At 43.4% G+C, this 21,826-nt stretch overlaps 2 protein-coding genes across 4 annotated transcripts; one reads left to right on the top strand and one right to left on the bottom strand.

The window, feature by feature from the left end:
* Window positions 1-238: 238 nt before the first annotated feature.
* Window positions 239-2,792, top strand: dharma. The gene is made up of 3 exons (XM_047595124.1): window positions 239-539; window positions 639-835; window positions 1,146-2,792. The coding sequence occupies exons 1-3, from the start codon at window positions 239-241 to the stop codon at window positions 1,266-1,268; spliced, it is 621 nt and encodes a 206-aa protein (XP_047451080.1). The 3' UTR covers window positions 1,269-2,792.
* clip3 (CAP-GLY domain containing linker protein 3) lies at window positions 724-21,558 on the bottom strand. Of its 3 annotated transcripts, none has more exons than XM_047595109.1 (15): window positions 21,471-21,558; window positions 17,014-17,439; window positions 15,488-15,627; window positions 12,628-12,721; window positions 11,981-12,142; window positions 11,320-11,438; window positions 10,993-11,229; window positions 10,109-10,159; window positions 9,801-9,936; window positions 9,565-9,720; window positions 8,587-8,718; window positions 8,374-8,497; window positions 8,209-8,276; window positions 7,762-7,834; window positions 724-858 (listed from the first exon to the last, which is right to left on the bottom strand). In XM_047595109.1, exons 2-15 carry the CDS (start codon window positions 17,414-17,416, stop codon window positions 831-833), a joined length of 1,923 nt encoding a protein of 640 aa, XP_047451065.1. In that variant the 5' UTR covers window positions 17,417-17,439; window positions 21,471-21,558; the 3' UTR covers window positions 724-830. The 3 variants fall into 3 exon arrangements, with proteins under 3 accessions (XP_047451065.1, XP_047451064.1, XP_047451066.1); XM_047595108.1 differs by lacking the exon at window positions 724-858 and adding an exon at window positions 5,647-6,582; XM_047595110.1 differs by lacking the exons at window positions 724-858; window positions 10,109-10,159 and adding an exon at window positions 5,647-6,582.
* Between the last annotated feature and the right edge of the window lie 268 nt (window positions 21,559-21,826).

Below are 21,826 nucleotides of genomic sequence, written 5' to 3'. Positions count from 1 at the left end.
ACATGAAGCCAGTTGAGTCAAAGTGTTCGCATGTTGAGTCCCATCATCACATCATCCCTCAGGGTCAAATCAAAGTCCAGATTCCTCTTGATGTCTGACTGAAGCTCCTCCATCAAACCCTCAGTTCAACGAGCCTCATTAACATATTAAACATGTCTCAGGTGTTTGGTTCGGTTAAAAACTGGACACTGTTGGACCTCCAGAGCTCAGAGGTCACAACAGCGGCAGCAGCAGCATCATGGAGGGAAGCAGAGTTTCAGACTTCAGCATCGAGCGCATCCTCTCTCCTCAGGTTGGACACAAGGACTTTTCCGCTGATGGATATCTGCGGGGGGTCCCCGGCGGTTTCTGTCTGGACTCGGGGAACTTGAGGGCTCCCGCATCGGTCCCCGTGCCGGTGCCGGTCCCGGTGTTTGTGTCTGGGTGCGTGCAGTACCGAGGGGTGAGCTTCGGTGACGCGTTTAACCCGTATCACACAGACTTCACCGGGATTTATCCAAACTCTGGAGTTTTCATGCACTTCAGCCACGACTCTGCAGGTATGTCCACATTTAAACTTTAAACTTCTGTGTTGAAACCTCGCCTGTTGCTTCTCATCCCTCTAAACGTCCTCCGTTGTCTTTTCTTTATTTCTCCAGATGCTCAGTCCATGGCGGGATTCAACGGCTTCCATCAGGTCCCGCCGCAGACGCGGCAGAAGTCCCGGATGAGGACGGTGTTTACCGACTCTCAGACCAAACAGCTCGAGGCTCTGTTCGAGCTCACCGACTACCCGGCGGTGGAGGCGCGCGCTGAGGTGGCGAGGAGCACCGGGCTGAGCGAGGAGACCGTCAGGGTGAGTCCGAGATGATCAAGAAGCTGCAGGAAAACAAACGGAGTGATGGTTATTAACGTGCGTAAAAAGGCTTCAAGTTGTGCGTAAAATGGTTCCAAACTGTATTTTACGCACAGTTTGGCGGCGGACTTGGTTTCTTTTTTAGGGGCGATCGTTTGAACGTTTTATTATCAACAATTATATATTATTTTTAAACTTGTAAAGTAGACAAAACAAACGTTTTACGCACAAGACAAAAACAGTTAAATCTCTGCTTGAATCCCACCTTTAGCATCATAACACTAACTCCTATGTTTCTCGTTATTTCCAGGTGTGGTTTAAGAACCGCAGGGCCAGGAGGAAGCGCAGCGGGTCAAAGGTCAAATCCTCCTCTCCTCCCCCTCCTCCTCCCAGCGCTGAAGCAGAGAGGAAGGTTTTCACCTCCATCCTCTGATACTGATGATCCGTGCACCGGAGACTCAAACTCATCCTGCACTGACGGACTTTACCTTGTCCTCTCCAGAGGTCCAGCTGGCTGAATTCTGCTCAGGGGAACTTCAGCAGAGCCGATTCTGGCTGGATTCTCCAGACATGCTCAGCAAGTGAAAAGACTGTTGGTGATCCAACAAATCGCTTGTGAACTGGAGGAAAATCACACACCTGACACTTCCTTGCTCGGCCTGAGTTGGCAGTTTTTAAAATGTTTTGTATTTTTTGTTTAATTTATTGAAAATCGCTGTGTAGATTTTAAACACATCACGTCACATCATGTAAGCCTGAGTGGTTTCATAAAGAAATAAATGTGGTTATCATGATTTAAAAGAAGTTCGGTGTTTGTTATTTACTTGTCCTCCGCCCCCTGGTGGGTTTATCCTCGCTCTGCAGCCAGTAGCTTTCAGCAGCTTTCATGGACTTTGTTACAGAAAGGATGTTGGTTAATTTTAAAAAGGTTAAAGTCACAATATCATTTACTGATATTCCAAATATTTTAGAAGGTTAATATGTTTAAAACATCCTTAGAAACTAGAGACATAGAAAGAAAGGTTAAAATAAAAATCTGTGCCCTTTAATTTGATTGCAAAACTAACTGCATGTTTGGGTACGAGTCTATGAGCTCGGCACACCTTGGGAATATTTTCCTGTTCTTATTTGCAAAAACATTCTGGAGCTGATTTGTCAGATTTTCCTCGAGCCTCCAAAACATGATGCTGCAGCCATCATGCTTCAACATTAACATATGGTTCTTTTGCTGCTGTGCTGAATGAATCGGTGTTACATGCTCTCTCCTTTAAGTCTGATATTCATCTGACTCTCTTTAGTGGAATAACGAGATAATGGAATGATTATCCATCATGGAATAAGAAGGATTTAATGAGACAGAGCTGCAGGCGAGAGGTTTTCCTTTAAGCAAGAAGCTCAGGTTGACATATATTAGTTTTTATTACCCGACAAACGTAGAAAATATTAGTTAATGAGCATTAGAGTGCACTTGCACTTCCACAAAGTCAAACAATGAATAAATAATCCAAATTGCTCTCAAGTGACTCAATGGATGGGCGATTCAAGTTCTAGACAACTTTTACTGCAGCTTATTTCCTTTGTTATTTGTGTATTTTTAGATTCTTTAATGATTTGACCTTGAAGTAATTTGAGTAAAAGCAGCAGACAGGAGAAGTACAAAAACATCAAATTCTTTATTATATTCATAGAGTCATCACTGTTATTATTAGAAGCATTTCCATGCTGATGAGAAGAAGATACACACATCGAAAAAAAAATCAAATCAGAAAATACTGAGAACGTTAGAGAGAGAGAGAAACAGCATCATGCAGTGAGTGTCTGTATCAGTGAGTGTCTGTTAGGTGGAGGACGTCTGACTCGTTCTCCGATGTTTTCAAAAACTGGAGCGACTGTAACCGAGCACAAAGTAACACAAACACGCACGCGCACACACACACACACTACAAAAACCAGAGAACAAAAAGTACACTTAGTGAAGTTATCAAAATATAGGCTATATACTGTATATTCTTATTCATGTTAAAACAACCAGTGCTGAGTTAGTCTCAATGTGAATGAGCTCAACGTGATCTTCTTCTCGATCGCTTACAGACGATTTAAAGGACGGAACCAGAGAGTCCGGACGTTTCAGCCTCTCTTTACGTTCCTGCTGGAACATGTTCAAAACCACAAAGGAACACGTTCATGGGTTTTAATCTTCTTGCTCGTGACAAAAAACATGGGCCAAAACGATGATGTCACCCAGACAAAAATGCAATGTTTCAAACTGAGATACCAACAAAACCTAGACCTACAAGCAAAGAGATCTATTTTAAAAGCAGCCAGCAGGAATTTAAAGTAGCTGAAGGCATGAAACAGTCAGAAAGTCTAGAGCTGCCTTTTAAACCCCAACAAATGAAACAGAAACCATGTCATGAGTAGAGCTTATGTAAGGTTTACTGTGAGATTAATAAGTTGTGACACTTAGTGGCCGAACCAGAGAAAGCTCCACATTTACTACAGTAGTTGGAACACTATGGTCAAACATAGGCTTCACTGAGACATATTGACTGTACGGTAACTGTACGTTTACTGTACAAAGACAAACTTCCACCATCACTGTGGTCCACTAATGTTCGCTGTACGATGAAAGAATCAGAAAAGTTCTGACTCTGTGGAGCTTCAGCGTCCATCAGCGACACGTTTCCAGAGTGAAACTATGAATAGATGTGAATGACAACACGTGGATTAACTTCGGTTCATCAGGCTCTTCAGTTTGGGTTTTAAGGGGCAGGATGGAAGAGGAGGGAGCTAAAAGAGCAATTATGACGTAAAGCTGCGAGTCGTCTGCATATTGTGTGACATCAAATTTTTACATCAAATCATCTTCTATAGTCGACTTTTAACTTAACTTATGCAGGACTATTTCCAGAAAAGTGGCTGCACCTGCAAATTTATTTTGTTAGAAAATAATGGAATATTTGCAGATACTCTCATCAGGCTCTTCAGTTTGGGTTTTGAGGGGCAGGGTGGAAGAAGAAGGAGCTAAAAGAGCAATTATAACGTAAAGCTGTGAGTCGTCTGCATACGTGAACGTTAAGTTAAATCTTTACATTAAATCATTGTAGACAGTTCACATCCAACTCTTGTTGCAAACTGGCTGCAAGTGGAGGTGAAATTCGAATTTATTTTCTTAGGAAATATGCTTATTTATAAGTCAGGAGATTAAATTGTTTAAATTTGGTTGAAGATTTTTCACCAATAAATCATAACGTAAAGTCGTGAGTCGTCTGCATATCCCCAACCTTTTCAATCAGAAAACTCTGCATCTGAATCATCCAGTCAGTCAAAAACCATCCAAGGAGAACGACGGGTAGCTCAACCTACCACCCGTGGCAAAGCTTAAGAGCTGTGTGACTGAGCTGAGCTCCGAGTTTGAGCTCATGGACCAGATTCTGCAGCTGAAGAGTTTAATGTTGAAACCACAAAGTGTTTTAGTTGAGCTGAGGCTGCAGAGGGAAAGTTCCTTGTTGATAATTTAAAATTCAAGAGCCATGTTTGGGATATTACCAGGACAAACTTCTTGTTTTTTTTTTTCCAACTTTTAAAACGAAACAAGGGAAACTAGACATGCTAAGATATCTTGCTAAAACTTGTCTGGTAAATAAGAAGCATCTTGTCTGCTGTGGCCACCAGGAGCGCGTCCGTCCTTCTGTTCCAGTGTTTTAAAGAGACATCAACACATGAACCATATCCATACAGAGATAGGAACACTGTTTACATATTGCTGTTTTCCACTTATACAATTGAGAGAGATTTGTTTTTTTTACATGAAGCACAAACGTTGGTTAAATTGTGGTTTTGTCTTTTTTTGCGGATGCTCACATTTCACAAAAAGTTGTGACGACGGGAAGAGAGAATAAGAAGAAGAAGAAGGGGAAGAAAGCTTTGAGAATATTAGGGACTTCTCTTTAGAGCTCATCCGGGGGCTAGTTTCCTACTTAAGGTGGTGAAATGGTTGATGAAGCTGTGCAGCTGATTATCAAACACATTAAGTTTAAATGAATTTACAGACAAAATAAAAACAGAAATTGTTTGGGTCACTTAGCAGTTTTGGTTAACAACAGATTAGCTCTAAATATACTAAAGTATTCAATATGTTCAACTACTACTCTTCATCTATTCATGACTAAAACGTCTTTTCTTATGCGGCGTTTTGAGGCTGATCCAGTGTCTCTTTCTGTGTTGCTGCAGGTATAAATGAAATAAGTTTTATTTCTTCATTTCTCTATGACATATTTCATAGAGACCAAGGACAGTTGTTTTCTCGCATCCAACAAGATAAAAAAAAAATGTAACTGACAGTAACATTATAGAATAACATCAGTAGTTAATTAACCCTGTTTTCAATTCTGAGATTAGAGCATGCAGATGATAGAGGTTCCTAGGATTACACTTAATCTATTATTTACAGTGCTGATTACATTTGTTTTTTTGCATCCTTCAAAATTTTCTACATTTCTGTCAGTGGATTTTAAAACAGGCCTGAAACCAATGTTATTTATCTGGGAAGTGTCCTGGTTTGGGCCTGTTCTGCTGCATCTGCTCATCATTGATGGACCAATGAACTGTGAATTCTACCAGTGAACTCTGAAAGAAAATGTCAGGACATGAGTCCATGAGCTGAATGTGAAGAGAAACTGGGTCATGGAGGAAGACAAGGAGCCCAAGAACACCAGTGGTTCTCCAGAAGAACCAGATGAATGTTTAGGAACAAGTCAAAGTCCTGATCTACATCCAGTAGAAATGTTGGAGCATCAGCTGATGAGAGGAAACCACCAACATCTCACAACTCAGCTGGTTCTGTTCTGAGGATCAAATTCCTCCGAGCTGCTGTAGACACTGATCAGCTGTTACCACTTTCAGGATGTTTTGAGTTATTTTTTTGCAGAAATGTAGAAATTTCTGACGGCTGCAAACAACTTTGAACACTGTGTGTTGATGTGTTACATCATGGTTCAACATCTTCAAATGATTGTTAATCAGAAACCATGCGCACAACTGTAACAGCCGGCAGCCGTTAAATGAAGTTGTCGGTGTCGGCAGTGAGGAAGCAGCAGCCACGTCTGAATCCAGCTCTGAAACCATCTCCTGCAGAAGCCCTGAGTCTCTGGGAGGACTCATGTGTTCATGCAGAGACTGTTTCAGTATTTCATATATTTACAAACTGTTTTAAAAACACAAGTCAGGACATTAGTTCGGGTGAGGCCCTAAAAGTTGTAGCAGCAAAAAGAAAAGGAGCAGCAGCAGCACAGGCTAATCTTATGTTTTATGTTAGAAACTGAAGAGGAAACTTTCTGCACCAAATAAATGCACAGCGTGGACAAACACCAAGCTGGGACAATGAGATGATTTAAGACGCATCAGTTGGGTATTTGAGGGAGTCGCATTATCCAAGTTTCATTAAAGGAATGCAGGACGTTTTGATCGGATACAAGGCACTATAGATGTTGCTATAGAACGGCTAAATTAGAAGGACTTGGGCTGAGAGTCAGAGAGAGAAGAGGGACGAGGTTTCACCACGAGAAGATCGACTGAAGACAGCGAAGGAGACGAGGAGAAAATAAAAGATGGAGAGAACGTGGAGCGAGTAGAGAGATCGATCTGGCGGAGGAGCAGAGGAAGAGGAGGAGGAGAAGGAGGAGGAAGGTGGTTAGGACTGCATCTCAGCTCGCAGCATCCACGGAAACCAGCAGCAGAACAGCAACCTGCAGGAGACGAAGAGGAGGAGGAGGAGGAGGAAGAAAGAGACGAAGAGGCACAATGAAGTCACAGAGGAAGCAAAGATGGAGAGGATCACACTCAGAAGACTTCACGATTTCACATAAAAATCTGAACCGTTTCTGTCATGTGATGTTCAAACTAGCCAAGAAGCCCCGCCCACAATTAGTCTCAAGTTGGTCTGGGTTTGTGGGCGGAGCTTAACCCTCGGCTACTACATGAATTTAAGACGAAGAAGCATCAAGACGCAGCGTCACTGAATCTCTGTTTCAGTACTAACTTCAAACTATGGATCAGTTTTTAAATAGTGTTGCTAGTAAAGGTAAAGGTAAGATCTGCCTTTATTCATCCCACAATGGGGAAATTCTCATTATTAACAGCAGCAGAGACATTCAGCATCACAGACAGAGCACATATGGGTGGACTAATGAAAATACAAGACTATCAAAAAATATGCAAAAGCTATGTTACAAAGAAACAAGGCAGTGTTCAAGTAACAAATTATGGAAATGAGTGTGTATGTATATATATATATATTCACACATCTCTGTTGGCAGGGATGCAGACAGTGCAAAACGACAGGTATAAAAAATAAAAGTATATGTACATGTAGAAAAACTGCACATTAACGGGATATGGAAAATGAGAATCCTTATATATGTATCTGTATATAAATATATAAATATACATTCATACATCTACCCTCAGGGAGGCACGCACACAGTGCAAAACAGCAGAAAAAAAAGTTTACGTATTCAGAGGAGATATTGCTCATAAAACTAGACTCATTAGAAATAATTTACGCTACACTTTTTCCTGAATATTGTCGTCATGTTTGGTGCACGGAGAAACGGTTGGTTTTAGCTCCAATGTGTTCAAACAGTTTGTCAGAATGAAAAAAAGAATGAAACCAAACCAGGAACAAGGTGAAGAGTTTTTAACAGGAAATAGAAAAATCAAGACTAAAAGTCAGAAACGGCCGATTATACTGAGGGTTAACTCCTGAGGGTTAACACAGTCACGGCCAGAACAGTAAGAGCAGACGTTCAGGCTCATCTGAGCGTCGTGGGGCTGATTTATCTGGAGGATTATCCAACCACGTATTTATTTTCTCTGTATCCGTTGGAACTCGTCCCCATAATAAAGTCTAGATGGTTTATTCTCACCTGGATATGGAGCTCTCAGAAGTCAGGTCTTTAGGAGAACACATGGTGTTGAAGTTTCTCTTGGGCTGTGACACTGGAGACACAAACAAAATATTCTCGTCAGTCGCCATCGGAGACCATTTGTTGTTATGTCTTATCCATGTTCCTGGGTTTATGCGCCCCGTAAAGTTTAAAAGGAGAAAAGTGTAAATAGCGACGTCGTATAACAGTTCACCACATGCAGCGAGCAGATCACTGAAGAAAGTGGAGTTTTAATGAATAAAGGTAAGATAAGAATTGTTCAGCTGTTCATGGTCACGTCCAACACTTGAGGATTCAACCATTTTATTTAAGACCATCATTCCTAATAAAACCAACCAATCCTGACACAAGTTAATGACACTGAACTTAATGCTGTGTTCTTCATTTAAGCTGAAATGTGACTATTAGAGATGAAAGGACACTTACTGGTGACCTGGTGGACCTTCTTCACCATGGAGCTGTCATTCTGGGAGCCGTCTTTAGGACCTCCAATTCTGAGGAAACACCAAAAGAAGACGCTCAGTCTGTCGCCCTTTGTCCAGGGATCCATAAAGTGATTCTGATGCTGATAAATAAAGTTGTGGCTGTTACCTCTGGACGCGTGAGGGCGGAGCAAACACTCCATATTTGGGCAGACAGCTGAAGTAACGGACTCCAAACACGGAGCCGTCATGTTTGCCCGTGGGCTGATCCAACTCGACACCGAACCAATAACCTGCAGCGACACGACGGCGACACATCAAGTCACAACCTGCTCTGATTCCACAAACCAGCGAAGAGCTCGGGGACGGCCGGAGGACGCACCTGGAGCGAAGTCCGTCTTTCCGTAGAAGCGAACGATGCCGTGTTTCTGTCCGGCCACCAGGACCTGGTCTCCAACCTCCACATTCAGTCCCTCTGGGTCCAGACTGGCCAGTGACGCCTTCTTCTTCTGGGCTGAGAACACACAACAGACTGAGTGACTACCAACGATAAGACAACAACAACATTTCCTGTAAGTCAGTCTGGTTTTCCTTGGTTCCTTCCTCGTGTTTCCTGTCCTGCTTTACTTCCTGTCTGTGTTTTTCCTTGTGTTGTCTCACCTGGGGTCTGTGAAGCCGTTGTGTATTTGTTTTCCTTTGTCAGTTTAGCTTTTCTGGATGCAGCTTTTTTGGTTTTGTCAAGTCCTCCTCGTTGTTCAATATCAAAAGTCACATGGACAACTCACATTTCCAACTCAAACTCAATCATTATTGTTTGGCTTCGTCAGCTGATTGGTCAGTTCAGTAACTTGGATTGTAAAATCCGTTGAACTCGGAGCTTCTACTGTCTGAAGTTTGTTTGTTGGAACGACCGAGGAGCTCCATTCTTTCTCAGGTGTTTCAAATCAGCGACAGGAAATGATCAGCTGGTTTGTTACCCTGGTGCACTCTGGGAAGTGTAGTTCTGTGATCCAGGTAGTGTTAAAATAAGGAAAAGCCTCTTTCCTGAGATACAGCTCAACACTTTTAGCAAAATAAAAGTGATATTTCTAAAATTTCGATAAAGAGACTGAAAGGTATTTTGCAAATGAGGTGTAACTCTGGGAATGTCTGATATTTACACGATAACCCATAATTCTCTTAAATTCTCATCATTTTGAGGAAGATGGACTTCAAATTGTTTTATAAACCAGCTCATGAAAGCATTAAATGTTCTGAGAGGTTTTTAGAAGTGTAGGTGTTTAAATTACCAATATCTATACCAATATTTAGGTTTTGGGAATGGAACCAAAGCAAGTGACACCAACACCAATCTGTTTACCTCTCTCTCGCTCTTTCTCTTTCTCCTTCTTCTCCTTCCTGGTCTTCCCGGCGAGGCGTGAGGCCAGATCCATGCGGGGAGTCCGGGGCGTGGAGACGACGGACGAAGGCGTCAGATCCACAGCTTTGGAAATCTTGGACACTGGAGCAAAAATACCTGCAGAGCAGACGAGGACAAACCTGATGAAACTGCTGTGAGAGGAAGCAACAACCACCAGAGCTCTGAGCAGCTATTACCGAGCTTAGGAGGGCAGATGAAGTAGCGGACGCCGCCCACGCTGCCGTCGTTCTTTCCTTCCGGCTCGTCCAGCTCCACGCCGACCCACTGACCGCTGGCGAACTCCGTGGTGCCGCAAAACCTCAGCGTGCCGGTCTAAGAAAGAGACGGAGAGATGAAACAGTTGGAACGTGTCCCAAGAGAAACGCTGGCTGGTTTGGGGCTGCGTGGAGGCTGATAGGCTGGGTGTCTGCAGGGCCGATTTTAACTGGAGGACAACGTGGTGTTAGCGTTCAGTTAGTCTACGATTCAGCCGGCTCCAACCAACCTGTCGGAGTTTTTCATTCGGGCTGTCGTCTCTGCTCTGGTCTCTCTGGAGCTACACAGTGAGAACACACTGTTCAGACGTCACACACCACACACACACTCCTGCAGCAATGCTTTCACTATCAGGCCTAAAAGAAATGTTTCTGCAGAACCTGCAGCATCACACACAGATACAAACTTAAAATCTGGTATTTGGTCACCAGCTGCAGATTTTATTCAGCCTACTTCCTACAAGTGCCGCCTACTGACAGCCAATAGCATGAAGCCCAAATCTGCTGGAGCTTTTTGTCCATTTGTTTCAAAGCAGAGCAGCAAGAGAATTCTTCTAAATATAACTTGAATGGAGACGTTTTACAAGACGGCTGCAATTTCAAAACTTAGTTTCAGATTAAGAGACTCTGAGCTCTTTTTTAGTTCTGTCTGACATGTTGGATAGTCCCAGAAATTTATCCTGTTTTGCTGCAAACTAAGTTCCTCCATATTTTCTAATCAAGGCTCAGATTAGACCTGAACCCTGGAAGCTTCCATCCTCAGAGGAATCAGGTCACTGCTAAACTCAACAAGAGTTTACCAGTCGAGTAGGTGGTCTTTAATGGGACCCAGGACTCATTGAAGTCAAATGTATCAAAGACCACCTCCATATGAGGACTGAGGCCAGATCAGTGTTCACACCTGGACTCTGAGATGGCCACATGAGATCAGATCATGCAGGACGGACATTAATGTGATGGACGTTTTGGAGAGTAAAAAACCAATGTGTAACCAGTTCCATCCAATAAGACTGTGCACTGTGAGGAACAGCCTCAAGCCTGGAACTAAACAGGCGTCCAAATCCGCTTTTTGTTCGTTTTAATTCTGTGCATGACTTAAATCTGAGTCCCTGACCTTCATGTCGTCCAGCACCACTCGTTCCCCCAGCTTCAGGCCCAGCGAGGACAGCATCAGGTTTCCGGGGATGTTGTCGTAGTTCGGTAACGTGGCTCTGGGCAGGTTGCAGCTCAGGGGGACGGCGTCCAGCAGCAGCTGCTTCAGCTCTTTGGCCACCATGGCCGCCTCCGCCTTGTCCAGGCTCATGTCCATCGGGTCGGGAACCACCTCTCCCGGAACCTGGCCTTTATCATTCTACAGAAACCAAGAGGAAAGACTTTTTTTCTCTTTTGTGTTGCTAAATGATAGAAGATGTGAAGCCATGGTACAGGTCGGTGTTCTTACCCTCACGGTGGGGTTGGCTCCGTGCTCCAGGAGACATTTGACTGCACCCAGACACAGGTTGGAGGCAGCGATGTGGAGAGCTGTACCATAGTGGAAATCACTGCATGTGGAGTTCAGCACTGTGGAGGAAACAGAAGAAGCTCTCACAAAAATGTCTTCTAGACCAGAGAGTAGAAAACACCCTGAACTCATCATCCATCAGCCCCTGGACTAGACCTGGACCCAGAGTCTCTAGAAACACCACAGAGCTCACATGTTCTCCAAAGGTTCTAGTGAAACAGAACCAGGCCCACTCTCCATCTGGACATTAGGATCAAACCAAAGAACCCAAAGTTCCTCCACGTTGGGTTTTTACCTCTTAAAGTGAATCTGGCTCCAAAATGCTACTGATTCACTACAGGGGGCTGTACTGGGTTTGTTATGTGTAGTGCCACTATGTTGATAGAGAATTATGTTTATAGACTCAAAGGGAAATTCTGAGATGTGGTATTCAGTATTTACTGCATGTTTTCTCTGTTAGCTGAGGCTAGTTGGTTAGCTCCAATGACCTCACGTTTTCTACCAATGGAAAGAGTAGCTTCACCAGTTTCATAGGACACCCAGCGTTTTATTTACCTCATATTAAAAGGTTCAAACTATCAGCAGGTATTTACTGGTGTACCTCTGGGTTTGGCGGACTTGAGCAGGACTCGGATCAGCTCGGGGACGTCGAAGTATGCGGCGTAGTGCAGAGCGTTCATGTTGGTCCAGCGGCTCCTCAGACTCACGTCGGCGCCCAGAGAGATCAGCTGACTGGTGAGACGCAGCGCCGCCGCCGGGTCGCCTGCACACACAACAATGAGGAACAAACTGAGAGGAACTTAGAGTCCCAACGGCGTCTGTCACGGCACAGCTCTGACATGGAACTTCCAGTTCTAAGTTCCTGTGTTCGTATTAAAATGATTTTTGGATTTTGGAACAAGCTAAAAGGTTCTTCCTCAGTTTAGACATAAAGATTCAAAGATTAGACCTGAACCCTGGAGGCTTCCATCCTCAGAGGAAGCAGGTGGGGTCTTTAATGGGACCCAGGACTCATTGTGTGTTCACACGGGTCCCAGACCACCTCCACATGAGGACTGACACCAGATCACTCACATGTATTGAACTCAAAGCTGTGACACTTTGAATCAGATCAGGACGGATGTTAACGTTTCCATTCAGCATCACGCTGTGTTTAACCTGGTGCTTCCTTCCTGTAACATCTGACAACGATAAAGGGAGGAAAGCTTGTATGATTATTGGATCTGTACTAAAGTAAGAGCTACTTACCAACTCCATGAGCTCCAGCCTTACAGCTGTAGTGAAGAAGCGTCATGTCAGTCAAACCGTCGCGGTCGTTCACGTGGCAACCTCGCTTCAGGATCTGGTAAACGGTACGAGATTTAAATGTCAGCAAATGTTTTATGATGTGAATGGATTTAGAACAGTGTCCATGGTCTTAAACACAACTTCTGATACAAAGCTTATTCCCTCAAAAGGACAAACGAGCAGAATTTAAGAAGTTAATTTCCATGTGTCCAGAAGTGTTTCCATCAACGCGATGAGACTCAGGTCCTGGTTTAGTTTCTATAAATCAGGGATTTGTCTCAGTCTGATGTTCACAACACATATTTGTGGGCAAAGGAGCTTTGTGAGGAGCTCAGACTAAGAGTTGTTGTTGCTCATCAGGCTAGAAAAGGTTCCACAAGCATCTGTAAAGAGTCTGGAAGCCACAAATAATCCAGAGTCAGACAGATTGAAGACGACTGTTCCCCTCCACAGGAGTGGTCCACCAACAAACATCACTCCATCATAGTGGGAGAGGAACCAGAGGAACCCAGGGGAACTTCTAAGCAGCTAAAGGCCTCTCTCACATTGGCTGATGTTCATGTTGATGAATCCACTCAACAACCAAAGACACTGCTCTCTGTCCACAAAGAACATGTGGGACAATGTTTAGTGGACAGATGAGACCAGAGTAGAATAGTTTGGTTTAAATGTTTGGAGATGAACCAACACTGCATTCCAGCATCAGAACCTCATCCCTCCATGAAACATGGGGGCGCTAATGTCCTGGTTTGGGCCTGTTCTGCTGCATCTGCTCATCATTGATGGACCAATGAACTGTGAATTCTACCAGTGAACTCTGAAAGAAAATGTCAGGACATGAGTCCATGAGCTGAATGTGAAGAGAAACTGGGTCATCTTGTCATCGTCTCCTCTGGACCCCAACGCCTCAAATTGCCATAAATTTCCTCTTTCTTCTTTATTTTCTTTCTCCTTTCAGAAACCAGTCTCTTCAGAGAAGCTGTGTGTGTCCACCTGAGAACTCGAGTCAGACCCAGACTCATAAATCAAACGCTTCCTTTCACTCGACAGGAGGATGATCCGGCCAAGGCCTCATGGTCCAGACTCCCAGACCAGAACCGTGGAGTCATGAGGCCACGGCTTCAGCCCTGAACCAACCCTCAGAGTGGGTTTCACGGTCTGTGACTCTTCAGTCTGCATCATGTCCAACATCTTTATTTATTCTCCTTAGAGGTGGACTTTTAATTAAGGGTTTAATTCATGAATATGATGGAAGTCTCTTCTGCACCACATGTGTGATCTGCTGCTTCTTATTTATTCCTCCAGGCTGAGTCAGTTTCACGCTGAGTCACGATAAAGCGTCACTGACTCCCCCCTCTCCCCCCTTTCTTTCTTTCTCTCTGCACCACTTCCTCTCCTCTGTCTCTCTTTGTCTTTTCGAGTCTATGCAGCCATTTTAACTGGGTCATTATCGCAGCTTCCACCACTTAAACCATTATCTGTAGTTTAAAAACGTTGTTTCTGACCGTGAGAAACCAGACATATAGAATTATACCAGTATAGAATAAAAAAACACAAAAAACAGGAATTTCAAGAAAGATAAAAAAAAAAGCCTTTTATCGAAGAAATACGTCTCATATTTTGTCCAGAGACAAGAACTTTGTGCTTATTTTAAGAATTCTTGTCTAATGTTGTTTTGTTTTTTGTTTGTATTTTTTTGCCTGGTAAGAGATAATTTAATTGAATATAAGAATATTTTGGTTCTTTCTAGTAGGACTGTGTTTTTTTTATTGACCACAATTTAAACTTTTAAACAAAAACAAAACAACCGCTCATTATATTTGTAACATTTTGAACATTTCTTTTGGTTTTATTTTTTCCTTTTTATTTTTAGAAAAAAAAAACTCAGTCATTGATATATTTTTTTTTTTCAGACTGAAAAACTAATGTCTTTTAATGAATTTATTCTGTGAATTGGAAACTATATAATCTGTAGGTTCTGATATAATATGGAATAAATTAATGCATATTTTAAAACATTTAATGTTTCTTCTAATTAAATTAGAAGAATTTGTAAAAAAAAAAACAACAAAAAAAAACATGATCAACATGATTTTACTCAAACACAAAGTACAAAGTAATTATACGTTGATTCAATACTGTAAATATTCATGTTGAAATATCAGGAAGTGAAGGAGGTGATGCAATTCCCTGCAACGTCGTCTTAATTCCTCTTAAGGCTTCAGAAAGACACAACGAGCTCTGCTGCGAACATGGTGTCATCTTTTTATCTGGAATCAAGTTCTTGAAACATCCACGCTTCTAATCCTCGTTTTTCTTTTCATCTGCATCATAGTTTGTGTCTTGAACAGAGTCGAATCTGAGGAGGTTTTGTAGTGAGTGGACTAGTGGGAGCTCACAGAGACTTCGTTGTGTCTGTGTTTGTGTCCAGAGGGTTGAATCTGGGTCAATGAGACAATGGGACCCGCCTCCAAACACAAAGAGGAAAGTCACACAGCCAATTAAAGGAGAACGTAGAGAGCGGCCATGTTTGGAAGCTATAGCCTCTGCTACCTCAGCATTAGCTCATTTGGTTTTAGCATTAGATTCTTACATCCAGCCAAAATAAACCTCTTCTTTAACTGTGCAACTGGTTCATTTGTTATTGTTTTGTTGTTGTTGCATTTCCTGAAATTAGATATGTGTCCTGTACAAAGGATCAATTTTAGCATTAGGATACATTTTAGCGCCATGTGCCTAATAGGACATTTTAAGATGACAAAAGCAAAGTGTAAGAATCGGTTTAATCCCCAGAAGATCTTTCGTTTCTGTGGGTTCTCACCTCGTTGCCGATGACGTCGATCTTGTGCTGCACCTGAGGAACCCACTGACGCACGATGGCGAACAGCTCCGGGATGGAGGTCCGAGGGTCCATGAGGATCTCCAGGCAGGCCGGGTCGTTCGGGTCGAAGAAGGTGAAGGCTGGAGACACAGAAAGACGTGAGTCTGGATCCAGGAAATAACGTTTAATAAAAAATACAAGAAAGAAGATTAAGGATGAGGAAGAGGAGGGGGCAGGAGAAAGAGAAGAAGAATGTGGAGGAAAAGATGAAGGAGGAAGAAAACAGTAGAAGAAGAAGGAGGAGGAAGAGAGGATGAGAGAGGGGAGAGAGAGGTCAAGGAAGATGGAAATAAAGTAGAGAAAAGGAGGAAAAGAAAGAGGCAAATTCATAGTCAAGGAAGAAAACAGGAGAAGAAGAAAGCAGAGTGAAGGAGAGAATTTGTTTTTGAGAAACAAATAATAAATGAAAAAACCAGCCAATCAGAAAATAGTATTTCTTGTTGCCAGGTAAAATAGCAGATGTGCTCCATTGCTTGCACACGTCATATTTACAAAGGTGATTTTTTGTCCTGAAAGTTGTAAATAAAACTTTTTTTTTATTCAGCCTTTATTTAACCAGGAGAAGTCTTAGAGTCCAGGAGACTAAATGTAAGAAATGCAAAGAGGACAAGGACAAGGCCTCCTTGGTTTCTAATTCCTCCTCCTGCACCAACAAACCAAGACATGAAGAGTCAGAACAAAGAGGATGTGACCCGGGTTCCCAATGAATCATGGGAAAAAAAGCAAAAGAGACTTGAGAGTGTTTTTCCTGTGAGACGGGATAATGGAGCTGGACAAGACTGAGGAATATCAACGAGGTGTGAGGTCTGTCAGGCACCAGAGACGCTACATCTCTGGTCCTTTAATAAAATGCTATGCTAATGCTAATGCTATGTGTGGTCAGATGTTGAATCTAATTCCAGGTGTTTCCTCCTTGTTGCATCTTTAGAGCTGAAGTCCAGACAAACTTGAGACAAACGTTTGGTCTCAGACGTGTTGAAGCTTCACTTCCATCCATGCAGCTATAGAGCTAAGGATGCTAAGCTAATTAAACACTCACTGGAACCAGATCAGTCTGGATACTACTGTTAGCATTAGCATCGTTAGCATCATGGTAGCCAGTGTCTGTACCCATCCTCTGTGTGTGTGTGTGTGTGTGTGTGTGTGTGTGTGTGTGTGTGTGTGTGTGGGTGTGTGTGTGTGTGTGTGTATTTAAGGCGGTCTGAGTGTGTGTGTGTGTGTGTGTGTGTGTGTGTGTGTGTGTGTGTGTGTGTGTGTGTGTGTGTGTGTGTGTGTGTATTTAAGGCGGTCTGTGTGTGTTAGGTGTATTTAAGGCGGTCTGTGTGTTAGGTGTATTTAAGGCGGTCTGTGTGTTAGGTGTATTTAAGGCGGTCTGTGTGTGTGTGTGTGTGTGTGTGTGTGTGTGTGTGTGTGTGTGTGTGTGTGTGTGTGTGTGTGTGTGTGTATTTATTTAAGGCGGTCCGTACCGTAGTCTTTGGGGAGCGGTGCCTGGGCCGAGGGGTGAACCATTGCTCTGCGTCGTGGCTCGTGAACCGGACTCTGATACTCGGACACCGACAGCGGCTCTGGCTCCGGTTCAGCCGGGGCCTCCTCCTCCTCCCCCGCCTCCTCCTCCTCCCCCTCCTGCCGCTCCTCCCTCTCCTCCTCCGGCTCGTCCTCCTCCTCCGTCCTCTCCTCGCCCTCCCTCTCCTCCTCTAACTCATACTCCTCCCCTTCCTCCTCATCTTCCTCCTCCTCCTGTTCTTCTTCCTCCTCCTCCTCCTCTTCAGTCAGCGCCTCCTCCTCCTCTTTCTGGACCTTCCCCTCCTCCTGCTCCTCCCGGTCGTGCCTCTCCTTCTCCTGCACCTCCAGGTTTTCCTCCTTTGTCATGATGAGGGATGTTGCAGCTGGGCCTGTCAGAGAGGAGGAACATTTTTATTTTACTCACGTTTCAGTAAACGACAAAACCTGAAACAGATTCTCCTCTAAATCAGCTTCATCTACGAGAAGAGTTCTAGTACCAGTCAGAGACAGGGAGGAACAAATTGAGTCTAAGTCTATTTAACATAAAACCGAATTAAAACCTGGTGAAAATCATCTTTTTAAATGCATCTCTGATCCCTTTTGGAGCGTTTACTCTCCTCCATCTTTATTTTACGTCATCAGACGTAAACACTAACCCAGTGGAAAGAAGGAGGAGGTGGAGAGGAGGATGAAGGAGGTTCAGAAATTTAAAACACAAAATGAAAATCTAAAAACGGAGTCAGTGATGAGCAGCTCCACCGTTCTTTAACCCGAACAGGTTCTTAAACTGAATCAACATCCTGGTTCCGTTAATTAATTTCCTGCTCTGGTGTCTTGGTTGTTCGGTTTGTGGCGTCAGTGGTGAATGATGGAGTTGAACAGGTTTCTCCTCTTTCATGTGAACATCCAGGACCAGAACATGGCTCCTTTAGCTGGTTTATAACCTGCTCCTCTTTCCCCGTCATTATCAGCTGTGGAGGGTCTGGACGTGATGTCACAGGAAGCTGACGTCTCCATGGTTACGGCCACCGAGCGGCAAAAAGTGACGGTTGATCATGGACATTAGCAGCATTAGTTTCAATCACAGACTTTAAAAGCATCTAAATTGTATTTTTTTAAAATGATGAAGAGATGTTGTGTGATTGACTGAACCAACAGATCTGAAAATCAGTCAGAGATATATTTTATATTTTTACAGAAATCTGCCAAAGAAAAGAAAAGTAAATGTTTCACTGCTTTAGAAGAAACAACTGGAATCCAGACACAGAAACCTGGTGTTGTGGTTCATTTAGTGTCAGGTGATATTAATTTATGCTGTATTTATTGATGAAGTCAAACCTTAAGTTACTTCTTAAGTTACGTTCTGGACCTTCAGATAAATGTACGATGTTGTTTTGTCGACAGTAACTATTTCAGTTCCAACTATAAATAATAATAAACTGAATATTTGTGATCACTCCTCGTCATCCTTTTAACGCTACAGTATTTTATGGCTAACGTTACTTCTCAGTAAAGCTCTTAGCATTAGCATCTTTTATTTAGCTACATTTATTATAAATGACCTAAAAGTAACTGTGACTGAGGCTAATGCGCTTTTCCAAATCCACACTAATTCATATGGATCATTGTTGAATCCTTAATTTGATCTGATAATCCACATTTTTCCTGCTCTCTCTGTATTTACTGATACAGTTCACCATGTTTTTGCCCCTCAGGGGGCGTGGCCTCTGGGAGGAAGTGACATCAATGCATATCCTCCATATGTAGCCTGACGAGCTGAATCAACCACATTTGAATAATAGTATGAGAGACCTCCTTTAAAGTGAGTGTTTCCTCTTTGAAGCTGTGACAGGACGGATGTTAGCGTGAGCTCGGATGTTAGCATAGCCTCGTAGCCCATCCCTGCTCCCTCCTGTTTCCATTCAGCGTCACTTAGCGAGCGCTATCTTTAGCTCAGGAGTGCGTTCATGGAGGAAACGAGGAGTAAACAAACTAATCGACCGCGATGCACCGATAAAGGCTCCCTGCCCGTCATTAGGACTGGATTAAATCTGCTCCCTCTCACTTTAGCAAATGGACAAGACGCTGAAATCCACTCCCAGCAGCACCTCCCCTCCATCATCCAAGCCCTCCAGCTCCTCCTCTGGTTCCAGACACCACAGAAGAAGAACAACATCCATCTACATTTATCTCCGGGATCAGGGTATTTAACGTAATTCATCTTCTCAAACAAAGGAAGGAGGAGAAGGAGCAGGAGGAAGAGGAGGAGGAGGCAGAAGACGATGAGGATGGGAGGAGAAGGTGAAACAGGAGGAAAGAAAACACGTTTCTCCTCCATCTTTATCTCCAGGCCTGAATTAAAAGGGTAGAAGAAGATGACTTCAAAATAGTTTTTCATCTTTTCAAACACAGAAGAAGAAGAAGGAGAAGAAGAAGAAGGAGAAGGAAATAATGATGCAGGAGATAGAGGAGATTAAGGATTAAAAAGAATAGGAGGAGGAAGGAGAAGAAGCATGAGGAGAACTGGAGGAGGAAAAGAAGTAGGAGAAGGAGTAGTAGAGGAAGAAAACAGAGAAGAAGAAATGATGTTTCGTCCACATGGAGTTGATGGATTTATTAGTCTGATCATGGTCCACACTCCTCCCACCTCCTCACACATCTCCATAAAACCAGGACGACACTCAGATTGGACAGGAGTGGAAGGAGGTATAAGGAGGAAGGAGGAGGAGGGAGGAGGAGGAGGGAGGAGGCGTCGCTATAGTCTGAGCTTTAACAGCAGCTCTCTGGTTGTTTCCTCTGAGTCACTGAGCCTCTGTCTGGGCTGCTACATGCTAAGCTAACCGCTGCTATGAGCTGAAACACATAAATATAAATATGTAAATATGTAAATATATATAAATATAAATATACATAAATCTAAAGATGCAACTGTAAATATACATAAATATGAATATGCAAATATAAATATAAATATATCTAAATATAACATGTAAGCACATGTGAGTTTATGTAACCTGTGGCCTCATCTGGACAGAAACTGTGACTAACAGACTCATCTGAGGCCAGTGAACGTTACGCAACCTCTCACATGGAACATGAGGAGAGGAGGGAGCATTCATTCATTCATTTACTCACTCATTCATTCATTCATTCATTCATTCATTCACTCACTCACTCATTCACACGAACACCTGGACCACGCCCCCTGGGATCTATGATCCATCTGTGGCCAGGGATCAGAAGATCAGCTGTTGTCATGGAGACCACACCAAATAATCTGTTTACATCCAGTCTCATCATGAGGAGCATCACATCCACTGGAGACAGAAGAGGAGGTGGAGGAGGAGGAGGAGGAGGAGGAGGAGAAGATGGATTCCAGCTTTGGTTCATCAAATAAAAAGGAGTAAAACGGAGGAAGAGGAGGAGGAGGAGGAGGTGGAAGAGGAAGAAGGAGCAGTCTCTCCTCCTCCACCTCCTCGACCAGCGTCTTGTTTTTCTTCCTCCATATTTCCGTAAACTCCTCAACCTGACGTTTTCATTCATCACTAGTTACTAATTAGTACCACTGTTACCATGGCAACCCCTCCACCTCCACCACCTCCTCTTCCTCCACCAGCAGGAACTGATTCAGGATCAGATCCAACAACAGTTAAAATACATTTTCTCATCTTTTTTCTAACTAATCTTCTAGATGAGAGTTCGTGAGTCTGACCAGAACTGATCGGTTCATCAGATTCAATCAAAATCCAAATGAACGCAGCTAATTATCTGGATGAGGAAAACATGTGACCAGCAGGAAGGAGGGAGGGAAAGAGGGAGGGAGGGGAGGAGAGGAGGCCGAGGCAGCATCCCTCCTCCATCCACACCAGCCTCCATTTTAGACACGAACCACCGCAAAGCAGCTGCGCAGCCTCCAGCTCCAGACCCACGGCCATCACCCACCCAGACCCACGAAGAAGAAGAAGAAGGAGAAGGAGACGGAGAAGGATTGAACCCAGATAAAAACGCGAGATCTGAACCGAGTCTCGCTCCGTTCACGGTTTGTGCCAATGTGCGTAGTAGCGAGAAAAACGCCCCAGTGACAAACAATGAAAACACGCACAGGAAAAAATAAAACAACACAAAGGTTGTTTTACAGAGAGGGCTGAACTCATCCGAACACCGTGAAAAAGGTTTAAAGAGACGGACCCTGAACGCAGCACGAGGCTTTAAACAGGCTTTAAATGTGAGGTTTTGTTTTGAACAGCGCCCCTCTCCATCCCTCCATCTTTCCATCCCTCCATCCATCCCTCCATCCGCTCCATCAGCTCCATCCGACAAACAACACGAAGATCGAGTCCATTTCATCCCTCGACCATCATCATCTGATCACAATCAACGAATAAATAAAGAAAACGAGGAGAGAACGTGATGATTTTACCTGAAAACAAGCCGCTGGTTGTTCGCTGGTGATTCTCTCTCCTCTCTGGTCCACGACAGGAGCGACTCTGACTCTGACGCTCCTCCTCCTCCTCCTCCTCCTCCTCCTTTTATCCATCCTCTCGCTCTTTCTACCACTGTGCGTCTACGTCTCTCTCCCTCTCTCTCTCTAATTCAGTCCAGTTCATGTGAAGCTTTATGAAAAAATAACGATTTAAAAAGAAAAATGACCAAATCTGAACAAGATAAATCACCAGGAAGTGAATTATTATTTATTGTAATTTCTGTGCATTAAAAAACGTATTCATAAAGACGTTTTAATGAAAATCTGATGCTGCACAATTCAAATCAAAATGA

The sequence above is a fragment of the Mugil cephalus genome, chromosome 9, assembly GCF_022458985.1.
Source record: "Mugil cephalus isolate CIBA_MC_2020 chromosome 9, CIBA_Mcephalus_1.1, whole genome shotgun sequence".
NCBI lineage: Eukaryota > Metazoa > Chordata > Actinopteri > Mugiliformes > Mugilidae > Mugil > Mugil cephalus.
This window is presented reverse-complemented; position numbering and strand designations above follow the sequence as displayed.

Bases quoted from the DNA above. Each gene is read 5' to 3' on its own strand.
- dharma (XM_047595124.1), top strand. From the start codon at position 239: ATGGAGGGAAGCAGAGTTTCAGACTTCAGCATCGAGCGCATCCTCTCT. The intron at 540-638 runs GTATGTCCACAT...TTATTTCTCCAG, and splicing joins CTTCAGCCACGACTCTGCAG to ATGCTCAGTCCATGGCGGGA. The intron at 836-1,145 runs GTGAGTCCGAGA...CGTTATTTCCAG, and splicing joins TGAGCGAGGAGACCGTCAGG to GTGTGGTTTAAGAACCGCAG.
- clip3 (XM_047595108.1), bottom strand. From the start codon at position 17,416: ATGACAAAGGAGGAAAACCTGGAGGTGCAGGAGAAGGAGAGGCACGAC. The intron at 8,719-9,564 runs GTAAACAGATTG...GTGTGTTCTCAG, and splicing joins AGAGAAAGAGCGAGAGAGAG to CCCAGAAGAAGAAGGCGTCA. The intron at 6,583-7,761 runs GTGAGAATAAAC...CGTCTCCTGCAG, and splicing joins TCTGAGAGCTCCATATCCAG to GTTGCTGTTCTGCTGCTGGT.